This window comes from Topomyia yanbarensis, chromosome 1 (genome assembly GCF_030247195.1).
Source record: "Topomyia yanbarensis strain Yona2022 chromosome 1, ASM3024719v1, whole genome shotgun sequence".
Lineage (NCBI taxonomy): Eukaryota > Metazoa > Arthropoda > Insecta > Diptera > Culicidae > Topomyia > Topomyia yanbarensis.
In genome coordinates this window covers 66,894,196-66,913,217 of record NC_080670.1, presented here as the reverse complement: position 1 = coordinate 66,913,217, position 19,022 = coordinate 66,894,196, and the positions used below count along the sequence as shown (strand labels likewise).

General features: G+C 36.2%; 1 protein-coding gene across 2 annotated transcripts in view; it reads left to right on the top strand.

The window, feature by feature from the left end:
• The window catches only part of LOC131677846 (serine-rich adhesin for platelets), a 694,115-nt gene that overhangs the window by 445,024 nt on the left and 230,069 nt on the right, over positions 1–19,022 (top strand). For both annotated transcript variants that reach the window (XM_058957912.1, XM_058957911.1), the window contains exon 3: positions 12,073–12,205. In XM_058957912.1, the coding sequence (XP_058813895.1) occupies positions 12,073–12,205 (133 nt within the window). The remainder of the gene's footprint in view (positions 1–12,072; positions 12,206–19,022) is intronic.

Here is a 19,022-nt window from a genome sequence, read left to right as displayed (position 1 = left end):
AAAAAATGAAATTTATTGCAACGGACACATCTAGGAATTAGACGGGCAGTGTCAGCTAGGATTTCGTCCTACCTGACTCTGCACGTACAAAGCGCAATGCGATAGTATCATTATACACGTTTCATCTTTGCACATCCATAGTCTCCAATACGATTACCTGAAAAACAAACAATTGCCAAATTTGTGGCTGCTGTTCATATAATATTGACGGCAAAAACTGCGTCTAGTATCTCAAAATTAACAGTCAGCATCATAATTGAGGAAGTCGACACTGGTGGCCCGTAAGGGGACAAAAAAATGAAATCAGATATTCGCGAACATGGACATTGCAGTTACCACGATAATAATACGGAAGTGTACAAGATAGATATGAACGACCACCAAGACGCGGTTGGTTATGAAAAATATTTCTCAATCAGTAAACAGGTCAATCGCACGAGATCTGCTGGACAAACATTAGCGTTTTATCATTTTCATTGTTTACATATGGAAATATATTAAAGACTCAAGGCTTCATTTAGCTAATGCATTGAACCGACTCAAATAAACGAATTATATAATAAAAATTTAGAAGTTTCATAGAAAACTGAGTACAAAAACTTTCCCAAAATTAACATTTATCGCTAGTGATGGCATCTAACAAAACTCATTTTTTTTTGCTAGATATTGGGTTGAATAAAGAAAGTTAGTTAAATCATACGCAAATTGGATTTCTCTAATAGATTAGAGCACTGTACCCTTAATATAAACGTCAGGCATCTCACTCAAGCGTGCTAAACAAAATCATTTCAATTAGCTGATGACATAGTTGTAGCCGAGACGACAGTTTTTTTTTATTTTCGCATCATTTTAATGCAATAGTATTTCTATTGACACTCAATTTCATTTTATGTGGGGTATGCGGGCCGTATTGAAACACTGTTAGTCTGGAAAATCGAACAATAAGCAATAAAAACGTGAAAAAGTAAACAAGCCAAAAAGTGGTAAACCAGCGGTTTTCCTGAGGTGTTCATAAACTCACGAATCGTATATTACTAATTTTGTTGATACAGAAAGGTACACAGTAGCGGTAGGACTAAATGACGTGATTTTACACTTACTTTCCTTCGGATGTCAATTGATCAATTGATGTTAAACCACATATTAGTCAATAAACTAAATGTTGCGACCGCCAGCAGCATTTTAGTCGCTTTCGATGGTTTCTAATTAATGCCTATGTAAGTTTGAAAACGACGTGTCGATAGATTGATCAGACATCAGTAGGTTATAACGGAGAGCGACTAACATGTTGCAACTAGTTGAGTCTATAAGTCAATAAGGTGGGATTATTGTTTCGATTTCATGTTTTCATTATATTACAGCCTTTTGTCTTATTTTTGGTCTTTATGGAATAAGATGATAAGACAACACGGAGAAAAAAAGCAAAAAGGAATCAATAAATTGAAATCGAGGGGAAGTAAGTGCGATGTATTCCCTTCTATGAGAGATGCTGAAATTATTGAGCTTGTTCACATTTATAGTTTCTAGTTATGTTGTCAGCAATGAAGCATTTAGTAAAATTTTACGTAAATTAGAAGATAGTAGTAACAGTGTTAAGTGGTTTTCATTCGAGTTGTGGACAATTTTCTTGAATAGATTAAATTCCGGGCAGTTACCTTTAGTTGATTAAATCATTGAAATACATAAGTCAATCCACGTCAGTTTTACAACCAAAATTTCAATTCCTTCCAAAATGTTTTCTAACATTCTTTAGCTAAAAATAATTGACACGTATTTTTTTGGTTTGGCTAAATATTATATTTTTTTTTTTTTCAAGTTACTCGCTTTTGAACTTTTGAAGTCTATAAAATTGAACATTTTTCAATCACTGATAACTCGGAAACGATTCGATATATGGAAAAAATATTAAATAAAAAAGTTTGCTTGAAAAAAATTTAATTTTTTTATTTATTATTTTCTTTAAGTATTGAAATCATGTTAAAAAGATTGTGTAAAAATTTGGCAGTGGAATTCTTTGCGAGATATTACAATTATAAACAAGGCAATTTTGCACTAAATGCCCAGTGAAAGGCCTGTTATAACTGAAAAATCTCGTAAAACACTTCGAATTCCATTCTGAAATTTTTACATAATCTTCTTAATATAGTTATGTAATCAAAATAAATTTGATTTCGGGGGACTTTAAAAAAAATATTTGCTTTTAACATTGGAATACCCCCAAAATAGTCTTAAATTTGCAAAATGTGAGTCATTCCACGATTTACAACTATAATTTTAGTTCCCTCCAATTTTTTTGCATTCTTTAACTGAAAATTATAGACACGATTTTCTTACTTTGGCTCAATTTGATATTTTTTTTTTCAAGTTATGAGTTTTTGAACTTTATAAAATATTAGCTAATACCCATCGCGCGTTGATGCGACTTTCAACGAAATAGGAGGAAAACAAAATTTGTTCCGAAGCGCCATCTTGTAGGCAGATAATCCCCACCAATAGGCGGGGATTTTTTTGTAATATTTGTTTTTGTTAAATAATTTATGTATTATGCAAATATTAGTAACAAATAATTTTTTTTCCGGGTTGATCCAAAAAAATCTTTGTAGCTTTTGCAAATAATTTATAATTATATCGAGAAGATTGTGTACAAATTTCAGAAAGAAATTCGAAGTATTTTACGAGATGTTTCAATTACAATAGACCTATCACTAGGCGTTTGGTGTAAAATTGCCTTGTTTTAAGTTTATAATTGTAATATCTCGCAAAGTATTTTGATATCCACTCCCAAATTTTTGCACAATTATTTTAACATGATTCTTCATATTTAAAGAAAATAATAAGTAAAAAAATTGGTCCCACTTTAAAAAATTCAATTTGTTTCAAACAATTACAAATTTCATAAGTTATATAACAAAAAGAAATTGCATTTTTTTTCAGTAAGCTCATTGAGTACACAACTTCTTTATTTAATATTTTTTTCCATATATCGAATCGTTTCCGAGTTATAAGTGATTGAAAAATTATCAATGTTATAAACTTCAAAAGTTCAAAAACTAATAACTTGAAAAAAAACCTATTTTAATCCACCTAGCGGTGCAATTGTGCCTTTCTCAATTATGAATCACGAGAATGTGTGCGTTGTTTATATTCATTAAAAGAGTTCGAGTTCTAAAATTTTGAAAAAAAACAGCCACGGTAATATTGAACTGAAAAAAAAGGTGCGAAATCGGCAAAGTCCCAAAAAGTCGATTTTTACAAAAAAAAAATTTTTCGAGATAACATAAAATCTCGACGTTTCATGCATTTTAAAGATGATTGGCATCAAAAATACGAATTCGATTTCTGAAATTTCATGGGGTCCCCCCTTTGAAAAAAAAAATTGAGTTCTGGCTTATATGGGAATTTCATATGTGACCGGACGATTTAGTCTATATTTCCGGACCCATATAAGCGATCCGTACGAAATTTTATAGACATCTGTGGGGATATTATAGCTATCATTTGGAACTAAGTGAAAATCGGCCCAACCATTTCAGGGAAACTGATGTGAGTTCGTAAATTTTGAAAGATGGCCGCTTTTCCCGGGCACTTCCGGAACCGTCTATGGTGGTCAATGTAGTCAACGAAAGTTTGGTTGGCCGTCGGTGACCTAGGACAGCAAATTTAAGTTGTTTGAGAGACATTTTAGCGAAATTTTTACCTTTTTTGCTTTCATCGGAGTATCGGTTTGAATCACAATTTGCTATGTGATCGCACGCCACAACCTGTAACTCCGGAACCGGAAGTCGGATCGTGATGAAATTCAATAGCCATTTACGGGGACGCAATACCTTTCATTTGAGGCCAAGTTTAGTCGAATCGGTCTAGCCATCTCCGAGAAACCGATGTGACTGTTATTCTGAATTTAGATACTTCCGCCGGGGCTTCCGGAACCGAGGATGGTGGCCAATGTGGCCAAATAGACTTTGAATGGATGTTAGTGACCTAATACTACAAATCGAAGCAGTTGTGGTCATATTTTGGAAAATTTTTCACCTTTATACATTCATTGCAGAATTTATTAAAATCGACATTTTCTGCGTGTTCGTACTTATCACCCTGTAATTCCGGAACCGGAAGTCGGATCCATTAGAAATTCAATAGCAGCCTATGGGAACGTTGCACCTTTCATTTGAGACTAAGTTTGTCAAAATCGGTTCAGCCATCTCTGAGAAAAATGAGTGACATTTTTGGTCACATACACACACACATACACACACACATACATACATACACACATACATACACACACACAGACATTTGCCGAACTCGACGAACTGAATCGAATGGTATATGTCACTCGGCCCTCCGGGCCTCCGTTAAAAAGTCGGTTTTCAGAGCAATTGCAATACCTTTCTATTGAGAAAGGCAAAAATCATATTCAGCCAAAATACGTTATTTTTAGCTAATGAATGCAAGAAAAAAAAATTGGAAGGAATTCAAATTTTGATTGTAACTCAGACGTGGAATGACCCATATATTTTGATCCTATTGATCACCAAAGATCCTTCTTCCTAACTGGGGTATGCCAAAAAATTATGTTAGCACGATGCATTAGAACTGGTAATAGTTACAGGACGCCAGATCAAGAAAATAGAAGTTGAACCATCTACAATTCGTTTGCTAAATCAGAAGATTTTGTGCAAATTTCGACATTCTCTTCTATCGAACATTTTATGGATATTTTTCTACTCTTTTCGATTTAGCGTCTTCTACACCTTTTAAACGTGTAGCTTAGAACACCTTGCGTTTTCCAGCACCGTCAAGGATTGTCATATTCGGTTAGCGCATAAATACTGAGAACTCTAGAATATCCATTGTTGCAACGAGAGTAAATTGTAACTTGTAAATAAAAATAAATAATAAAAATCAAATTAAATATCAATAACTCGTTGATGTACTATAGCCTTTCTTGTGACAAAGAACATGGATTGTCTTAGATTTGGCTTTGTTTTCATTAGGAACTTTTCAAAATTTCGTTTAATTTCTAGTGACAATATGAAGTGATTAGAACTAAAAGCTTTATGCAGGGGCGGGTAAAGCGTAATTGGTAAATCGATTGCCTTGTACGCAGCTCATCACGGTTCGTTCATCAATCCCGCACATATAGGGTTAGAAATTTTTCTAAAGAAATTTTCTAACCCAAAAAGAGGCGAATAACCATAAGGTTAAAACCTCTACAATCGAAATAAAAAAAAGCTTTATACAATAATTTTTTAAGCCCCTCCCGAAATAAACTCCTGGCTACGGGCCTGCTAGCAATGGACATTGTTTGAACTCTTCTCTGTTTCAACTCTCCTTTATATCCCCTACTTGACAAAATGGCTCCAAAAGTATCTACTTCCACTTCTGAGGCCTCACGATAGCCCTATGCTTTTCTGGTTGAATTTAACCTCGTACCATAACTTCCATAACAATGTTCTGAGCTGGTACAACGCTAAGGAGGTCAATTTCGTACCAAAGGATCTTAAACCCCCAAACACACCGGAGTTGTGATTATGTGAAGCAGGCACTACGGAAGCTTCCGAAAGAAGTGAAGTCTAATACAGAAATGAGTAAAAAAATTATTTCCAGACAAAAACAAATTGACCTAAATATTGTACAAGACATTAGAGAGTAAAATTAAGAAGAAGGGTATGTGCATTCGAATATGGCAATACAATTGAATGAAATGAACACTGCATAAGTTTAATAAAACGTTGTATTTTTTTCTGAAGGTTTGAAATGGGTGAATTTCGACGAACCTTTCCTTGTGGTGCAATTTGTTTACGTACTTCCTTTAGAAAATACGATGGTGGTAAATACCTCAAGCTATATAACAAAATAATAATTATTTAAAGCTTAACATACTTTTTTATTCAGTTCGTTTATTTGATAGGCACAAATGCGTTAGCTTGGCGGTGTCAAATTCTTTTGTTTTTTACATTTTAAATACTTAAAACTAGAAGGTTATAATGTTCAAATGTTTTTTTATATTGAGAGGAAGAATTCTACAGCTATCTTAAGACTAGAAATACAATTCTATATACAAGAGTGGGGGCAAAAGATTTTTTTATGAAAAATTTTAAAACAAGGAATCCAGTTTGATATTCAAAAGGGGAGGAATAGTTTTTTACGAAATATTTTACAGTTATCTTGAAACTACAAATATAGTTTGGTAAATATTTGGGGGAACAAATATTTATGAGAAATTTCACAAATATCTTAAAACTAGGGATACAATTTACAAGATGGGGGGCAAAAGTTTCAATGAAGAATAAAATTAACAGCTATCTTAAAACTAGGAATACAGAATACAAATTTGATTTTTCTGAAGGAGACTTATGCTTGGTTAACCGTTGTGTGTCCGACGCGGTACCCGGGTACCTTTTTAAGTTTCAATTAATTAAATTCCTATGTTTTATCCATAGCTGGAAATTGAAATTTTGTGACATCTTAGAACTTCACTAAGTCAAGTTTTTGGGTTAATAATATTGTTGATATAGTAAGGGTGGGAGTGAGGAGGGGCTCCTGATTTTTTTTACTACGTAACAGGCCGACGTGGGTACCCGGGTACCCACAAAACTAAAATGCCCATAACTAAGGTAATATCCAACCGATTTCGATACTTTTGGCCGTTTTGGATTCAGGAACTCATCCACTTTTGGACTTGGTAAAAATGAATCGGGTTACTTCATTCGGTTCTCGGGAATTCGGGTTTCCGGAAGCAGGTTCCAGTGCTGAGGTACAATTTGCGAACTTCAATGGAATACTAGCAATATGGGTATCAAAATTGCATCAGTAGGCTGTATCTCGTGGTTTTGGAACCATTTAGTGGTTTGACCCCGGAACGGACATTCCGAAGCAGGTTCCCGTTTGGCCGTGAGTGGCCATTCCATTCCAATTCCATTTTTCAAATTGCCATAGGGTCCCGTATCAATAAAAAACAGACTTCCGAGACAATTTGAAGAGTTTTGATACTCATATTGCTAGGACATTATTAATACTTACAAATCATATCCTAGTACTGGAACATTACTCCGGAAAATCCTGATTACCAAAAACCAGATTCATTATTCCGGTTCTACTGTACATTATCAAAAAGTAGACGAGTTCCTGAATCCAAAACATCTAAAAGTGTCCAAATCGTTTAAAGGAAGCCATAGTTATGAGCATTTCAATTTGTAGGTACCCGGGTACCCTCGTTGGCCAGTTAAAGGTGTTTTTTGTTGGACACATAACTGTTAAGATATTCAGAGGGGGGCTTATTTCCATCATCGGTGTAGCAGCAGTTGTATCAAGGATAGGGGGGAGATGGCGTATATGGTGACATGGAGAGAAGAGCGGAACTTGTAACTTTCAGCGGGAGATCAGCGACACAGTGCCTTGTCAGTAGGTCGTCGAGTACCGGGTTGGCGGATGCTATTCAGACCCGCGGGGAAGTTATCAGATCATCGAGTCGCTTTCGCTTCAGCTTCCTTCTATGCAGGGCGATGGCGGTCGCATGGTGGCACTAGTTGGCGTTATATACCTTGTTATTTAATTTATTCAGTTATTCATTTTCATTAAGATCCGAGCACTAGATCGAAAGTCAGAACGCTTCATAGTGCGCCTTTACCTTTTTATTTTCCAAAAATCTTAACAAATTTTATTACTTTATCTGAATATTGTCTAAAATGTTCATAGCGATCCGATCAATAGATTGAATGTTACAGCGCTTCGAGGAGCGCTTCATCCTTCAAGTGCAGTGTTAACTTGAAATTTCCAACTCGATTATCTCGAAATGTCGTTTCTCCGAAAATGATTTTTCCGTGATTACGAATCCCGAAAAAATCAAAATATTTTTATCATTTTTTAAAATTATTCGTAATTAATTTTTCTCTTACTTTATTGATTCCTTTTTTATGCATAAATTTTTGTTACATAGATAAGAATTTTTAAAAAGAATATTTAGAGCTTAGAACAACGATTTTTTTGGGAAAAATGTTCCCATATGCAAAAAAACATATTATTTACTCAGCTAATCTTTAAAGTACGAAAAATATGCCTATACTAATTCATTTTTTGAGTTTTAACACTGCAAGCCTCTTAAATAAAAAAGGTTTGGGGAGAAAAGCCATAACTTCGCCAATTCTTAATATATTTTTATAAAATAATGATTGTGTTTTTCACTGAAAAATGTACTATCAAAATACTATTTTGAAATCTTGATTTAATAAAATCATTACTTTATGTCATTATATAAATTCAAACTTTCTTCAAATTTTTCTCACAAATGGATATTTAACAAATTCAATTATTTCGAAGTGTTATTGTTCCAAAAACGGGTTTTCCGTGAGCACGATTTCCAAAAAACTGCTCATCCCACTTTCTACATTTTTTCAATTATTCGTAATTAATTTTTCTCATACCTTGACAATTGTGTTTATATGCACATTTTTTTGTTTCATGGATAAAAGATTTTTTGTAATATTTAGAGCACAAAATATCGTTTTTTAAGGTAAACGTATCAGGAATTATGTAACTCAAATGATTTTTGATCGCTCTGAAATTTTCACAGTATATTCGTAATTGCTTTCCTAAGCGCTATACGTAGTAGTCGTTTTATTTATCTGGCAGCTTTGTCGATTGCCAGCGTGTTTTTTTTTATTAAAACCCGTTTTAATCCATCCAATGGTGCGATTGCTCCTTTCTCATTTATCTATACTATGATTTACTATGATTCTTATAACACTTAGCATGTATCCCTCGTTTACCACGAAAGTCAATGAGAAAGCACTTTAAACAAACATGTACAATTTATTTATTTATTGCCTAATTAATTAATTAATTATTTAATTTAATAATCAATTTATTTATTTATTTTTCTTATTTATTCTCCTTATTTTCCATCTGACCTGTGTTGTTCTACATGAAATGTAGAACTATTGAAAACATTACACATCGCCGTTTCTGGGGGGTACTTCGATGTTGATTTGAGAGTGAATATCCAACAAACACCACTCTGAATGTATTTCTTGTTTTGACTAAAGTTTCCTTATCGAGCAAATGACACCGATCGATGTAAGGTGGTAGCTCTACTGGGTTACGCCATGCAAAGTTCTAAGACCAAAATGCTTGTAGAATGACACCAAATGACTGAAATTTCCATGATAGACCGGATAAGTGAAAAATACAGTGCCCGCAAACAAGCCAAGATTTTTATTTACCTGTGCTATAACGTCAGAGTAATTGTTTCTGAATGTTAGTTGCGAGTCCAGCAGTACAGCAAGGTCTCTGATAACTGACACACACACTCTCTCTCTAGCGTTAGCCTGGCAATGTTGTAGCTCCAGGGAATTGAAGCTTTACTGCGCATGATTAATAATATGGAGCATTTGGACACGCTGAAAGCCAACACAAGTTGCGACTACACTAGTTACAGAAAGCATCCAGATGTCGTTGAAGTTCAATACAGCACAATTTGAGATCAGTAGTTTGAGATCATCAACGTATACAAGCATGCACCCTCGGGGTATATCAGAGCAAACGTCACTGAAGAATAAAAAAAAAGCAACGATCTGAGATTGCTCCCTTGAGGCACACCAGACGAGTTGATGATATTCGCTATATGATTCGTTATTTCCTAATTTCACAGACAGAGAGCGATCTACGAGATAGAATTCAAGCCACTTTGTAAAATTTGACGGATCGCCCAGCCGCCTTTGCCAGAAGAAGAGAGTGGTCTATATGATCGAAAGTAGCTTTAAGATCAGTGTATACAGTGTCTATCTGTGATTCATTTTCGATATTTGTAATACAGTACGAAGTAAATTGGACTAGATTGGTGGATGTTGATCTGTCTGTAAAAGCTATGTTGGTCTTTCGACATTAGGGCATTGCAAAAAAACACTCAGGCCTATGAGATGCCTCCTATTTGATATTGTGACAATATCAAATTTCACATCATTTGGACAATTTCAGACTCCCGTTCACTTCGCTTGAAGTTTTTAACATTGGCCCTATGGGAAAATATGAGGAAAAATATATTAAACGCCATAACTTTTGAAGTAGCACTCGGAAAAATACGATTTATACCTTTTTGTAAAGAAAAATTCTTAGCATTTCAACTAAAGTGTCGTTGTTTCCCAAAAAATAGGGGAAGTGCAGTTTTGGGGGATTGTGTCCCAAAATTTCCCCATTCTTAATAACCATATAACTCCGGAGCCGATAGTCAGATCCGACTAAAATTCAAAAGCGGTCGATAAAACCACTGTACCTTTCATTTGAAATCTGGTTTGTAAAAATTGGTCGAGCGTTCGCTGAGAAATAGGCGTGGTATTAACTTGGAACTTGGCAAGTTCCTCGGCGGTATCAAGAACCGCCATAGGGTGGCCAATGTGGTCAAAGCTACTTTGATTGGTCATTAGTGAACTAGTCTCGCAAATCTAAGTAATTTTGCATATAATCTACTATGTATTGCTATGTATATACACACATACAGTCATTTCACAAACTCGTCGAACTGAGTCGAATGGTATATGTGACATGTCCCTTAGGGCCTCGGTTGAAAAATCGATTTTAAGAGTAATTGCATAACCTTTCTGTAGATAGGCCCTAGACCCTTTCAAAAAAACTCTCCACCGGAAAGTGCTGCGTAGCCACCATCTTGGTGATGAAATTATTTACAAACATATTTGTATATCACAATCAATAAATTAAATACCATTTTACGGGTTGTTGATTTATCTCCCTATTGCATTCAATTTCTAAGAGACGCCTATTTTTTGTGCTCTACATAGGTGGAACCTTTAAAATTGCATGGGAAATTTGAAAATTGTTTTGCAGTATTAATTTTTTGAATTATTTTGATTATAGAGATTTTAAACTTAGGGTTATTCGCCGCTTTTTCCGAGTTAGAAAATATCTTTAGAAGACTCTAGAGTTAGAGAGTGCGGTGCTGGGCATCGAACCCAGGTGAGCTGAGTACAAGGCAATCGCTATACACAACCTCTTTTCAGAATTAATTAATATTTCTCATGCCATTTAAGTCCGGAATTTGCATTTTTTATCCGAAGTTAAAATCACCACCAATAATTGCTTATTTCACTTCCATTATTGGTTAACACCCGGAATATGTATGTATGTAAAATCTACATGCCTGAGTTTCCACTAATACTATTATATTCAAATGGCACTGAATGAATTTTCCAGACCGATGACAATCACGGCTAAATTAATTATGGAACAACTGATTTTCCCTGTCAGTGTAACCAACCACTAATGGTTCGTATATTTTAATTTCACGATTGCATAACAATTAGGTTCACTTGTAGCCAATTTTGCGTAGCAATATTTGAACCGGAATCCACATTCAATTCCTAATGGCTGGTCAGTAGATTTGCAAGGTAACCGTCGAAAGTATTCGATAGCAAGTAATTTGTATAATTGAGCTGACATGCCTTCGTGACCCAGGCAGGGTCACCTAGCTCATTTTCAATATCACGCTATACCCAGATGTCGAACTTCAAACATACGCTTGTGTGAACATATAATTGAATTTTGTCACTCCGATTGATTTATGTTTTGTATCTAAATATGAATTCTCTTTTTGGTGACAAATAAGCATCTCTGGATATCTATTAAAGTCATGTTACAGTTTTCCTACGCGTGTTGCCTACCTTTTCAAATATACATTAGCACTAATCTAATAACCATCACGATAGCCAAAAGAAAGAGAACTCCTTATTGATTCTTTGCCCCAATTCCCATTTGTCCGCAGCATCATTTGTCACACAAACTCCTACCCTCAATCAACCTGTTATTGATTGTCTTGTCTGAACGGTTTCCTTTTTCCTCACCCACCATTCAGACTGAGCTATGGCCAACTTTTTCCGTTATTGACCAAATCACCGTATCGCTGCTATAGGACTAGTTTTGTGTGTGCTACTCTCCGAGGAACTGACAATTGAACGCATTTACCCTAGCTACAAACCTGAGTTGAGCCCCTCAGGTTGTACTGGCTTTGTCCACAGCATTCTGACCCCTTTTCTTTTCCTTTTACGATTTCCATTACAGTTTCAACGACAACGGTAGAAGCCGTGCTCGGGCGGACAGCAACTCTACCTTGTGACATCACACCGGATGAGGTGAACGATCGCGTATACATGGTGCTGTGGTTTCGCGAAAGTGCCGGAAAGCCGCTATACAGGTGAGGATCGTTTTCTTCTCTCAGTGCAACTGAAGATTGCGGCATGTTTGCGGATACATGATAAAAACCACGAACAGGTTAACCGAATTTGTTTTATTTCAATCAATCCTATTTGGTAATTGTATTTTTATTTGAGTGATACAAATTTGAAGTCCATATATTTATATCTTCAGGATTGAAAACCAAGTGGTTTGACAATAAAATCATCAACCTAAAGCCATCAAAGTGATTGCAAAATTTAAAAATTGAATATAATGTTATGATGCTTTGCATAAAATCTGCTATATGAGTTTCGGAATCCCACTTTTTAAGCCATTCCGATTTTAAAAGCACATATTTTCATCATTAATCTGGCATTCGAAATTTTCCTACGTTATTCATGAATTATGTGCAAGCATTAAGTGCTTATACAATTTATTCGCTGTCCTGTTTACAAACGAACCCGTACCTGAGAATCGACCGCTAAGCGGATTACCGACAGATTGATACGAGAGTTAAAATTTAGGTATCCATGAGTGACTTAACCAATCAGCCGTGTGACTGGCGGACGGTGCAGATGAGATGCGGAAACCGTGGAAACCTCTTCATTATAAATGCAAGCCGTGGCATATTTCCGTATGCCTCTCATTCAGTTTCACATGCACTCGAATGTTTTTGATGAAATTGGATTCAGTAACAGTGAAACAGAGTTCACTTCAAATTGTCTAAAAATAGTACAGTCTACACAAATTTAGAAAATTACTGGTACAAAATGATTCTAAAAACCTAATAATAATTATCATATTCCCTTTTCCATTCGAAGTAAAAATCAACTGTCTCAGTTTTTAGTATTACAAGAAACACTTTCTTCCATTGTTTTATATAGAACAGTAGCATCGCGGCACCCCTTCGCACACTTAACCTTCCGCCACTCGTGCTAGTGCACTGACTGCACGACGCTCTGATAATCTAGCAAAACCGTCTCAGAGCACCAGCGGCTGCTCGTTCAGTGAGCCATTTGCGCGACCTCCGGAAGGTTAATTGAAATTTATTGGTTTCCGTAAAATTTTACTAAGGTTTTGAATAGCAAACCGTTTGGTAGTCAAATCAGTAAAACAATTCTCTTACCGAACTATACTCGTCAGTCAATAAAATTTTAGGATCGTTGACGGCATATTTCAGCTAAGGATTGCTGACTTCTTTAGTAATTTAATAAGAGAATTTGAAGGTTTGCCAGTGAAAATGACTTAATTAAAAATTATAAGTCGAACAGAGTATATTTTAGAATTTTTTTTTCTTTTCGTTTTAGGTAACCTTGAAGGAGGTAAAACTGAAGTATTGATAATAAGTTCATACAATGTATTTTTCTCACTAATTGACTAAAAAACGTCTATGTTATTCAATAATTCATTTTGAGGTACCAAGTCTTTGCGATGGATATAACTACATTTATTTTAGTTTAAAATGTCGATGTCGGTGTTGCACTGGCAGTGTTGAAAGAAATAATGAATTTCTGGTTTGAACCAGAAGTTTTGAAATAGTTATAATTATTTTATGAAAACTCGTAACTAGTTACCTTCTTTAACGAAGGTGTTAACCAAAGTTTGAACTATAATTTTGTAAAGCTGGTTTGCCATAGTGAGCGAAACAGTGATTTTCAGTAACATAAATGCAAAATAATTGATTTTCCCATGCTAAATCACATACAAATTTTGAACGCAAACTCAAGGAGCAACCAACTGCTCCCAAATTTTGCGCAGATATTTGGGGTCACAAAAGGAGCTCAAAAAGTACTGTTCCCGCTGGTTTAAATTATTTTAAAGTGTTCCCATACAACCGCGAGCCACTCTAGTGAGCAACTTTTTTCGAATACCTCACCCGATCGATCTGAAACTTCCAAGTAGTATCTTTCACTTGAAATATTATATCCTAATGCCAAAGAACAAATTGAAAAAAAAACAAAAGCCGTTCGAGACAACCATCATTACTACTTAAAAAAATTTCTTTAGCGAAACTCTTCGATAATCATCCGTCACTCACGTTAGTGCATTAGGTGCACACTGCTCTGAAAATCTAGCGAAATCTACTTAGGCCACCAGCGCACAGTGAAGTATTTGACCCAAAAAGCTGGCCAAAAGCGAAAACTTCAAACTCGTGCAATAGCTTCTAATCCAACATGACTAGTTTCCTGGATAGCCACTACACAATTTGGAAGCCTTGTTTGATTTATTTATTTCATTTTCAACCACCGTGAGCCGCCAGAGTGAGAATAAAATAAAAGCGACGAATTCTCGTCAAAAAAGTCAAGATATTTATTTTCATTTATCTAAGAACCAGTATTATCTACCGGTTAGTCCTAAAGTATCTGCTAATACCATTGGTTTGTATATTCGAAAATCGAAATGAAACACATATTTCAATGTATATGACAGTTATACTCGAGCTGAATATATTGTCCAATATTTCCCAAATATTTTAGTATTATAAAGTGATATTTTTTTATGTTCTCACCATTGCTCACCTCGAATTTTAATATCATTGGAGAAATCAATGTCTGAGTAAGTGAACCAAGAGTAAAATTGCTGCCACTTACTGCCTTTTTTGTTTAATGGGTATTTTACAAAACGATGTATTATTCAGTTTCCTAGCGTTTATTTACGCGATTTTAGAATTAACTGCTTTTTCAATGTTTTTAAACAATTCATCTACTTTTAGAGAATATCTGTGCAAAATTTGAGCGGTTTATTCCAAAAATTGTAAAAGATACGACGTTTTGAACGAAATAGACTGAACACAACGCAGCAAAACGGACTCTTTTGCTCGAAACGACGCTTTCGAATCATTCGGGCACAGTTATTTATAAAAAAATGGAACCGCACTTTAAATTGCGTACAAATATAATTACAATATAATTTCATATGAAAACTATGAAATATGAAAGCATCTTATTACACTAGTTTCCATTAATTACCGGATCTTTCTCGTAGAACAAATTATATTAATGCTTTTGGCCAGCTTTTTGATATGAATACTCTTCTGTGCAGCGGTTCTCGTTCAGAGCCATTTGCGTGACTTCCGGACGTCTGAATCAGTAAAGAATGCTAAAAATTAAGGTCTATTCTATAATTTTCAGTTCAGCGATTCGTGAGACACCATGTTCACCGCAAGCCATAAAAAACAGCGCTGTGGAGCGACGGCCACTACTCCATTTCGTCGCTGTTGTGCTATCTTATGACAAGCGCCATTTAGCACATTTCGAGAAAAACGATTTTTAAAGCTTGAGATTGAATATCTTGAAACTTATAAATGGTATAAACAATACAAAGAAGACAATTGATGCTTCTATCTATTCTGCATTAATCTCTCAAATATTACGAAGATCGGTTGACTATGTTGCGAGTTTTTACTATGAATGTAACCAAAAGTCGCACTCACACGTGTCATAGGCGTGTATTGATGACAAAATTTGTATGGCGTGTCAAAATCGTGCATGGAAAATTTTCTATAGAAAAAAATCATCAATTTTTAACTTTTATTCAATTTTTTTATTTAGATTATAGTTGTTTTAACCTTAAGGTCATTCACCTCTTCGGATTAGAAAAATCTCTTATGAAAAATTTCTAACCCTATGTGCGGGGTTGGGTCCCGAACCCGGGTGCGCTGCGTACAAAGCAATTGATTTACCAACTACGCTACGCCCACCCCCTTTTATTAATTTCTTGTTCATATGGTCTATAAACAATCGGTGAAATGCATTTTGAAGGAAATGAGTCAGGGAATCTAGAAAAATTGTTATTTTTGGTTACAGTGTTCCCAAACATCCATTATTTCCAGTTTAAAACTAAAACTGTGTTTTTCTCACAACTCGTGTAATTTTATTTTGAAAATGTTTATGCCATTGTAATCCTCAGACATTTTCATACATAAAATTATCTAAAAATTCAATATAACTTGAGCAAATCTCTAGATACAGTGTTTTGAAGTAAAAAACTCACAATTTCTCATCATGTTTCTCGCTATATCTATGTAACCAAGTAGAATTTCAAAATTCTGAGAGCGCCACTTTGTAGAGATTTTTCAAACAAGTAATGTGGCATATCTAGCTCAGTTTACCCCAAAATGGCGTTTGTCATAAGATATCACAACAGCGACGAATTGTTAATTTTTTTTTTTTTTTCAATTTGTTTATTTGATAAGGCACGTATGCGTTAGCTTAAAGGTGCCATTTTTTCATTGTTTTACATTTTGAATTTCTTAAAACTAGGGGGATACACATTTCAATATTATTTTGTTTTATATAATAAAACTAAAAAAAAAACTACAGCTAACTTATACATATAAAAGAGGGTATAGTATAATATTCGTAAGATTTGGGGGACGGGTCATTTGTGTGTTCTTTGTATAGTAATTCACTTTATGATTTTTAGAAGGGAGATTGTAGAAAAAATAATTATTAACTAAGCGGAACATTTTACAAGCTTATTAACTAGAGATAACTAGAAAGAGTGGTTCAAGATTAAGGGGAATTAATTAGGACTATTTTAAAGTAGTGGTACTGTTGCGCATTTCTTAACGGGATTAAATATTGTTCAACTAAAACTAGAAGATAGGGGGGCACATAAATTTTGGGAAGATATTCAAGGGAAGAAGGGGGTGAAGTCATACATCTGTGTATCAGAGACATGGGAGGGTGGGTGGACAAGGCTGAAGGGGGGGGGGGGTGAGATATAAACTTTCAGTTTCCGGCATCAGGAATTAACGGCCAGGATTACAGATTCGAATGGATTGATCAACTAACACTAGAAGATAGGGGGGCACATAAGTTTTGGAAAGATATTCAAGGGGAGAAGGGGGTGAAGACATACATCTGTGTATCAGAGGCATGGGAGAGAGGGTGGACAAGACTGAACGGGGGGGGGATATAAACTTCAGTTTCCGGCATCAGGATTCAACGGCCAGGATTACAGATTCGAACGGATGTATCAAGTATTGGGACGCCGGGCGGTTTTCCTCGAGCCGGCAGGGGTTCCTCTAGACGATTTCGTAGTACGGCTCAGATACGGATCGGGAACACACCGCGCTGCGCGTGTGATGTTGTACTGTAGATCTCGTGTTGTTGGTTCATTCGACAGATGTTTTGTCTCGTCTTGGAGTCGTATCAAACCATCGTTGGGGTACGGTAGGCGGAAGAGGGCACTTCTGGAAATGATAAGAGAAAAGATAGGGGCATTTAAATTTGGATATTGATGGTTTTGAGGAACGTGTATATAAGGGACATGTAGAGAATATCGCGGCTTGCTAGTACATCTCGAACCGGGACATTGGGTGATCTTCCTCGGGCCCGAAGGGAATCGAATAGTTGAGATCTGGCAGAACAGTACTCGGCACATGCCCAGACAACATGTTCGATTTCGTGATAACCGTTGCCACAAGCGCAGATACCGCTATCCACGCGCCCAATACGCCGGAGATGTGCGTCCAGCGTGTAGTGATTGGACATGAGCCGAGACATCACGCGAATGAAATCCCGACCCACATCCATCCCCCTGAACCAAGGTTTCGTCGATACCTTAGGGATTATCGAATGTAGCCACCTTCCCAGTTCACCATTGCTCCATGATGTTTGCCAACTTTCGAGGGTTCTCTGATGAGTAATACTGAAAAATTCGCTGAAGCTAATTGGTCTTTCATATATGTCACCTTGCAAAGCGCCCGCCTTAGCTAAAGAGTCCGCTTCTTCATTACCTGGAATGGAGCAATGCGAGGGAACCCAAACTAAGGTAATCTTGTACGATCTTACAGACAAAGCACGCAGGCGCTCCCAGATTTTCCCCAGAAAATATGGAATGTGCTTTCTAGGTTTCATTGAACGGAGAGCCTCGATTGAGCTGAGGCTATCCGAGACAATAAAGTAATGATCGGTGGGCAAAGTATCAATGATCCCAAGGGTATACTGAATAGCAGCAAGTTCTGCGACGTAAACTGAAGCAGGATCATTGAGTTTGAATGAGGCGGTGAGGTTTTGATTGAATATACCGAAGCCAGTGGAGCCGTCGAGGCTTGACCCGTCGGTGTAAAACATCTTGTTGCAGTCGACTTCTCGAAATTTACTATGAAAGATGCTTGGGATCACTTGCGGGCGTGTGTGATCCGGGATTCCACGAATCTCGTCTTTCATGGATGTGTCAAAGAAAACAGTTGAATCAGAAGCATGAAAGAGATTGACACGGTTGGGATAGTATGAAGAAGGATTGATATTTTGTGCCATGTAATCGAAGTACAAGGACATAAATCGGGTTTGAGAATTGAGCTGGATAAGCCTTTCGAAATTTGCAATTACTAACGGGTTCAAGATATCGCATCGGATGAGCAATCGATAGGAGAGTTCCCAAAATCGATTTTTCAGCGGAAGGACGCCCGCCAGCACTTCTAAACTCATCGTATGTGTCGAGTGCATACAACCCAAAGCAATACGCAAACAACAATATTGGATTCGCTCTAGTTTGATGAAATGTATGTTCGCAGCGGAGCGGAAACAGAAACTCCCGTACTCCATCACCGACAATATTGTTGTTTGGTACAGCCTGATCAGGTCTCCTGGGTGGGCACCCCACCATGTTCCGGTTATTGTACGGAGAAAGTTGATCCTTTGCTGGCACTTCTGTTTCAGATACCTAATGTGACATCCCCAGGTTCCTTTAGAGTCGAACCAGACCCCGAGATATTTGAAAGTTGAAACCTGAGCAATAGTTTGACCCATTAATTGAAGCTGTAGTTGCGCTGGTTCACGCTTCCTTGAAAATACGACTAGCTCAGTTTTCTCCGTGGAGAACTCGAT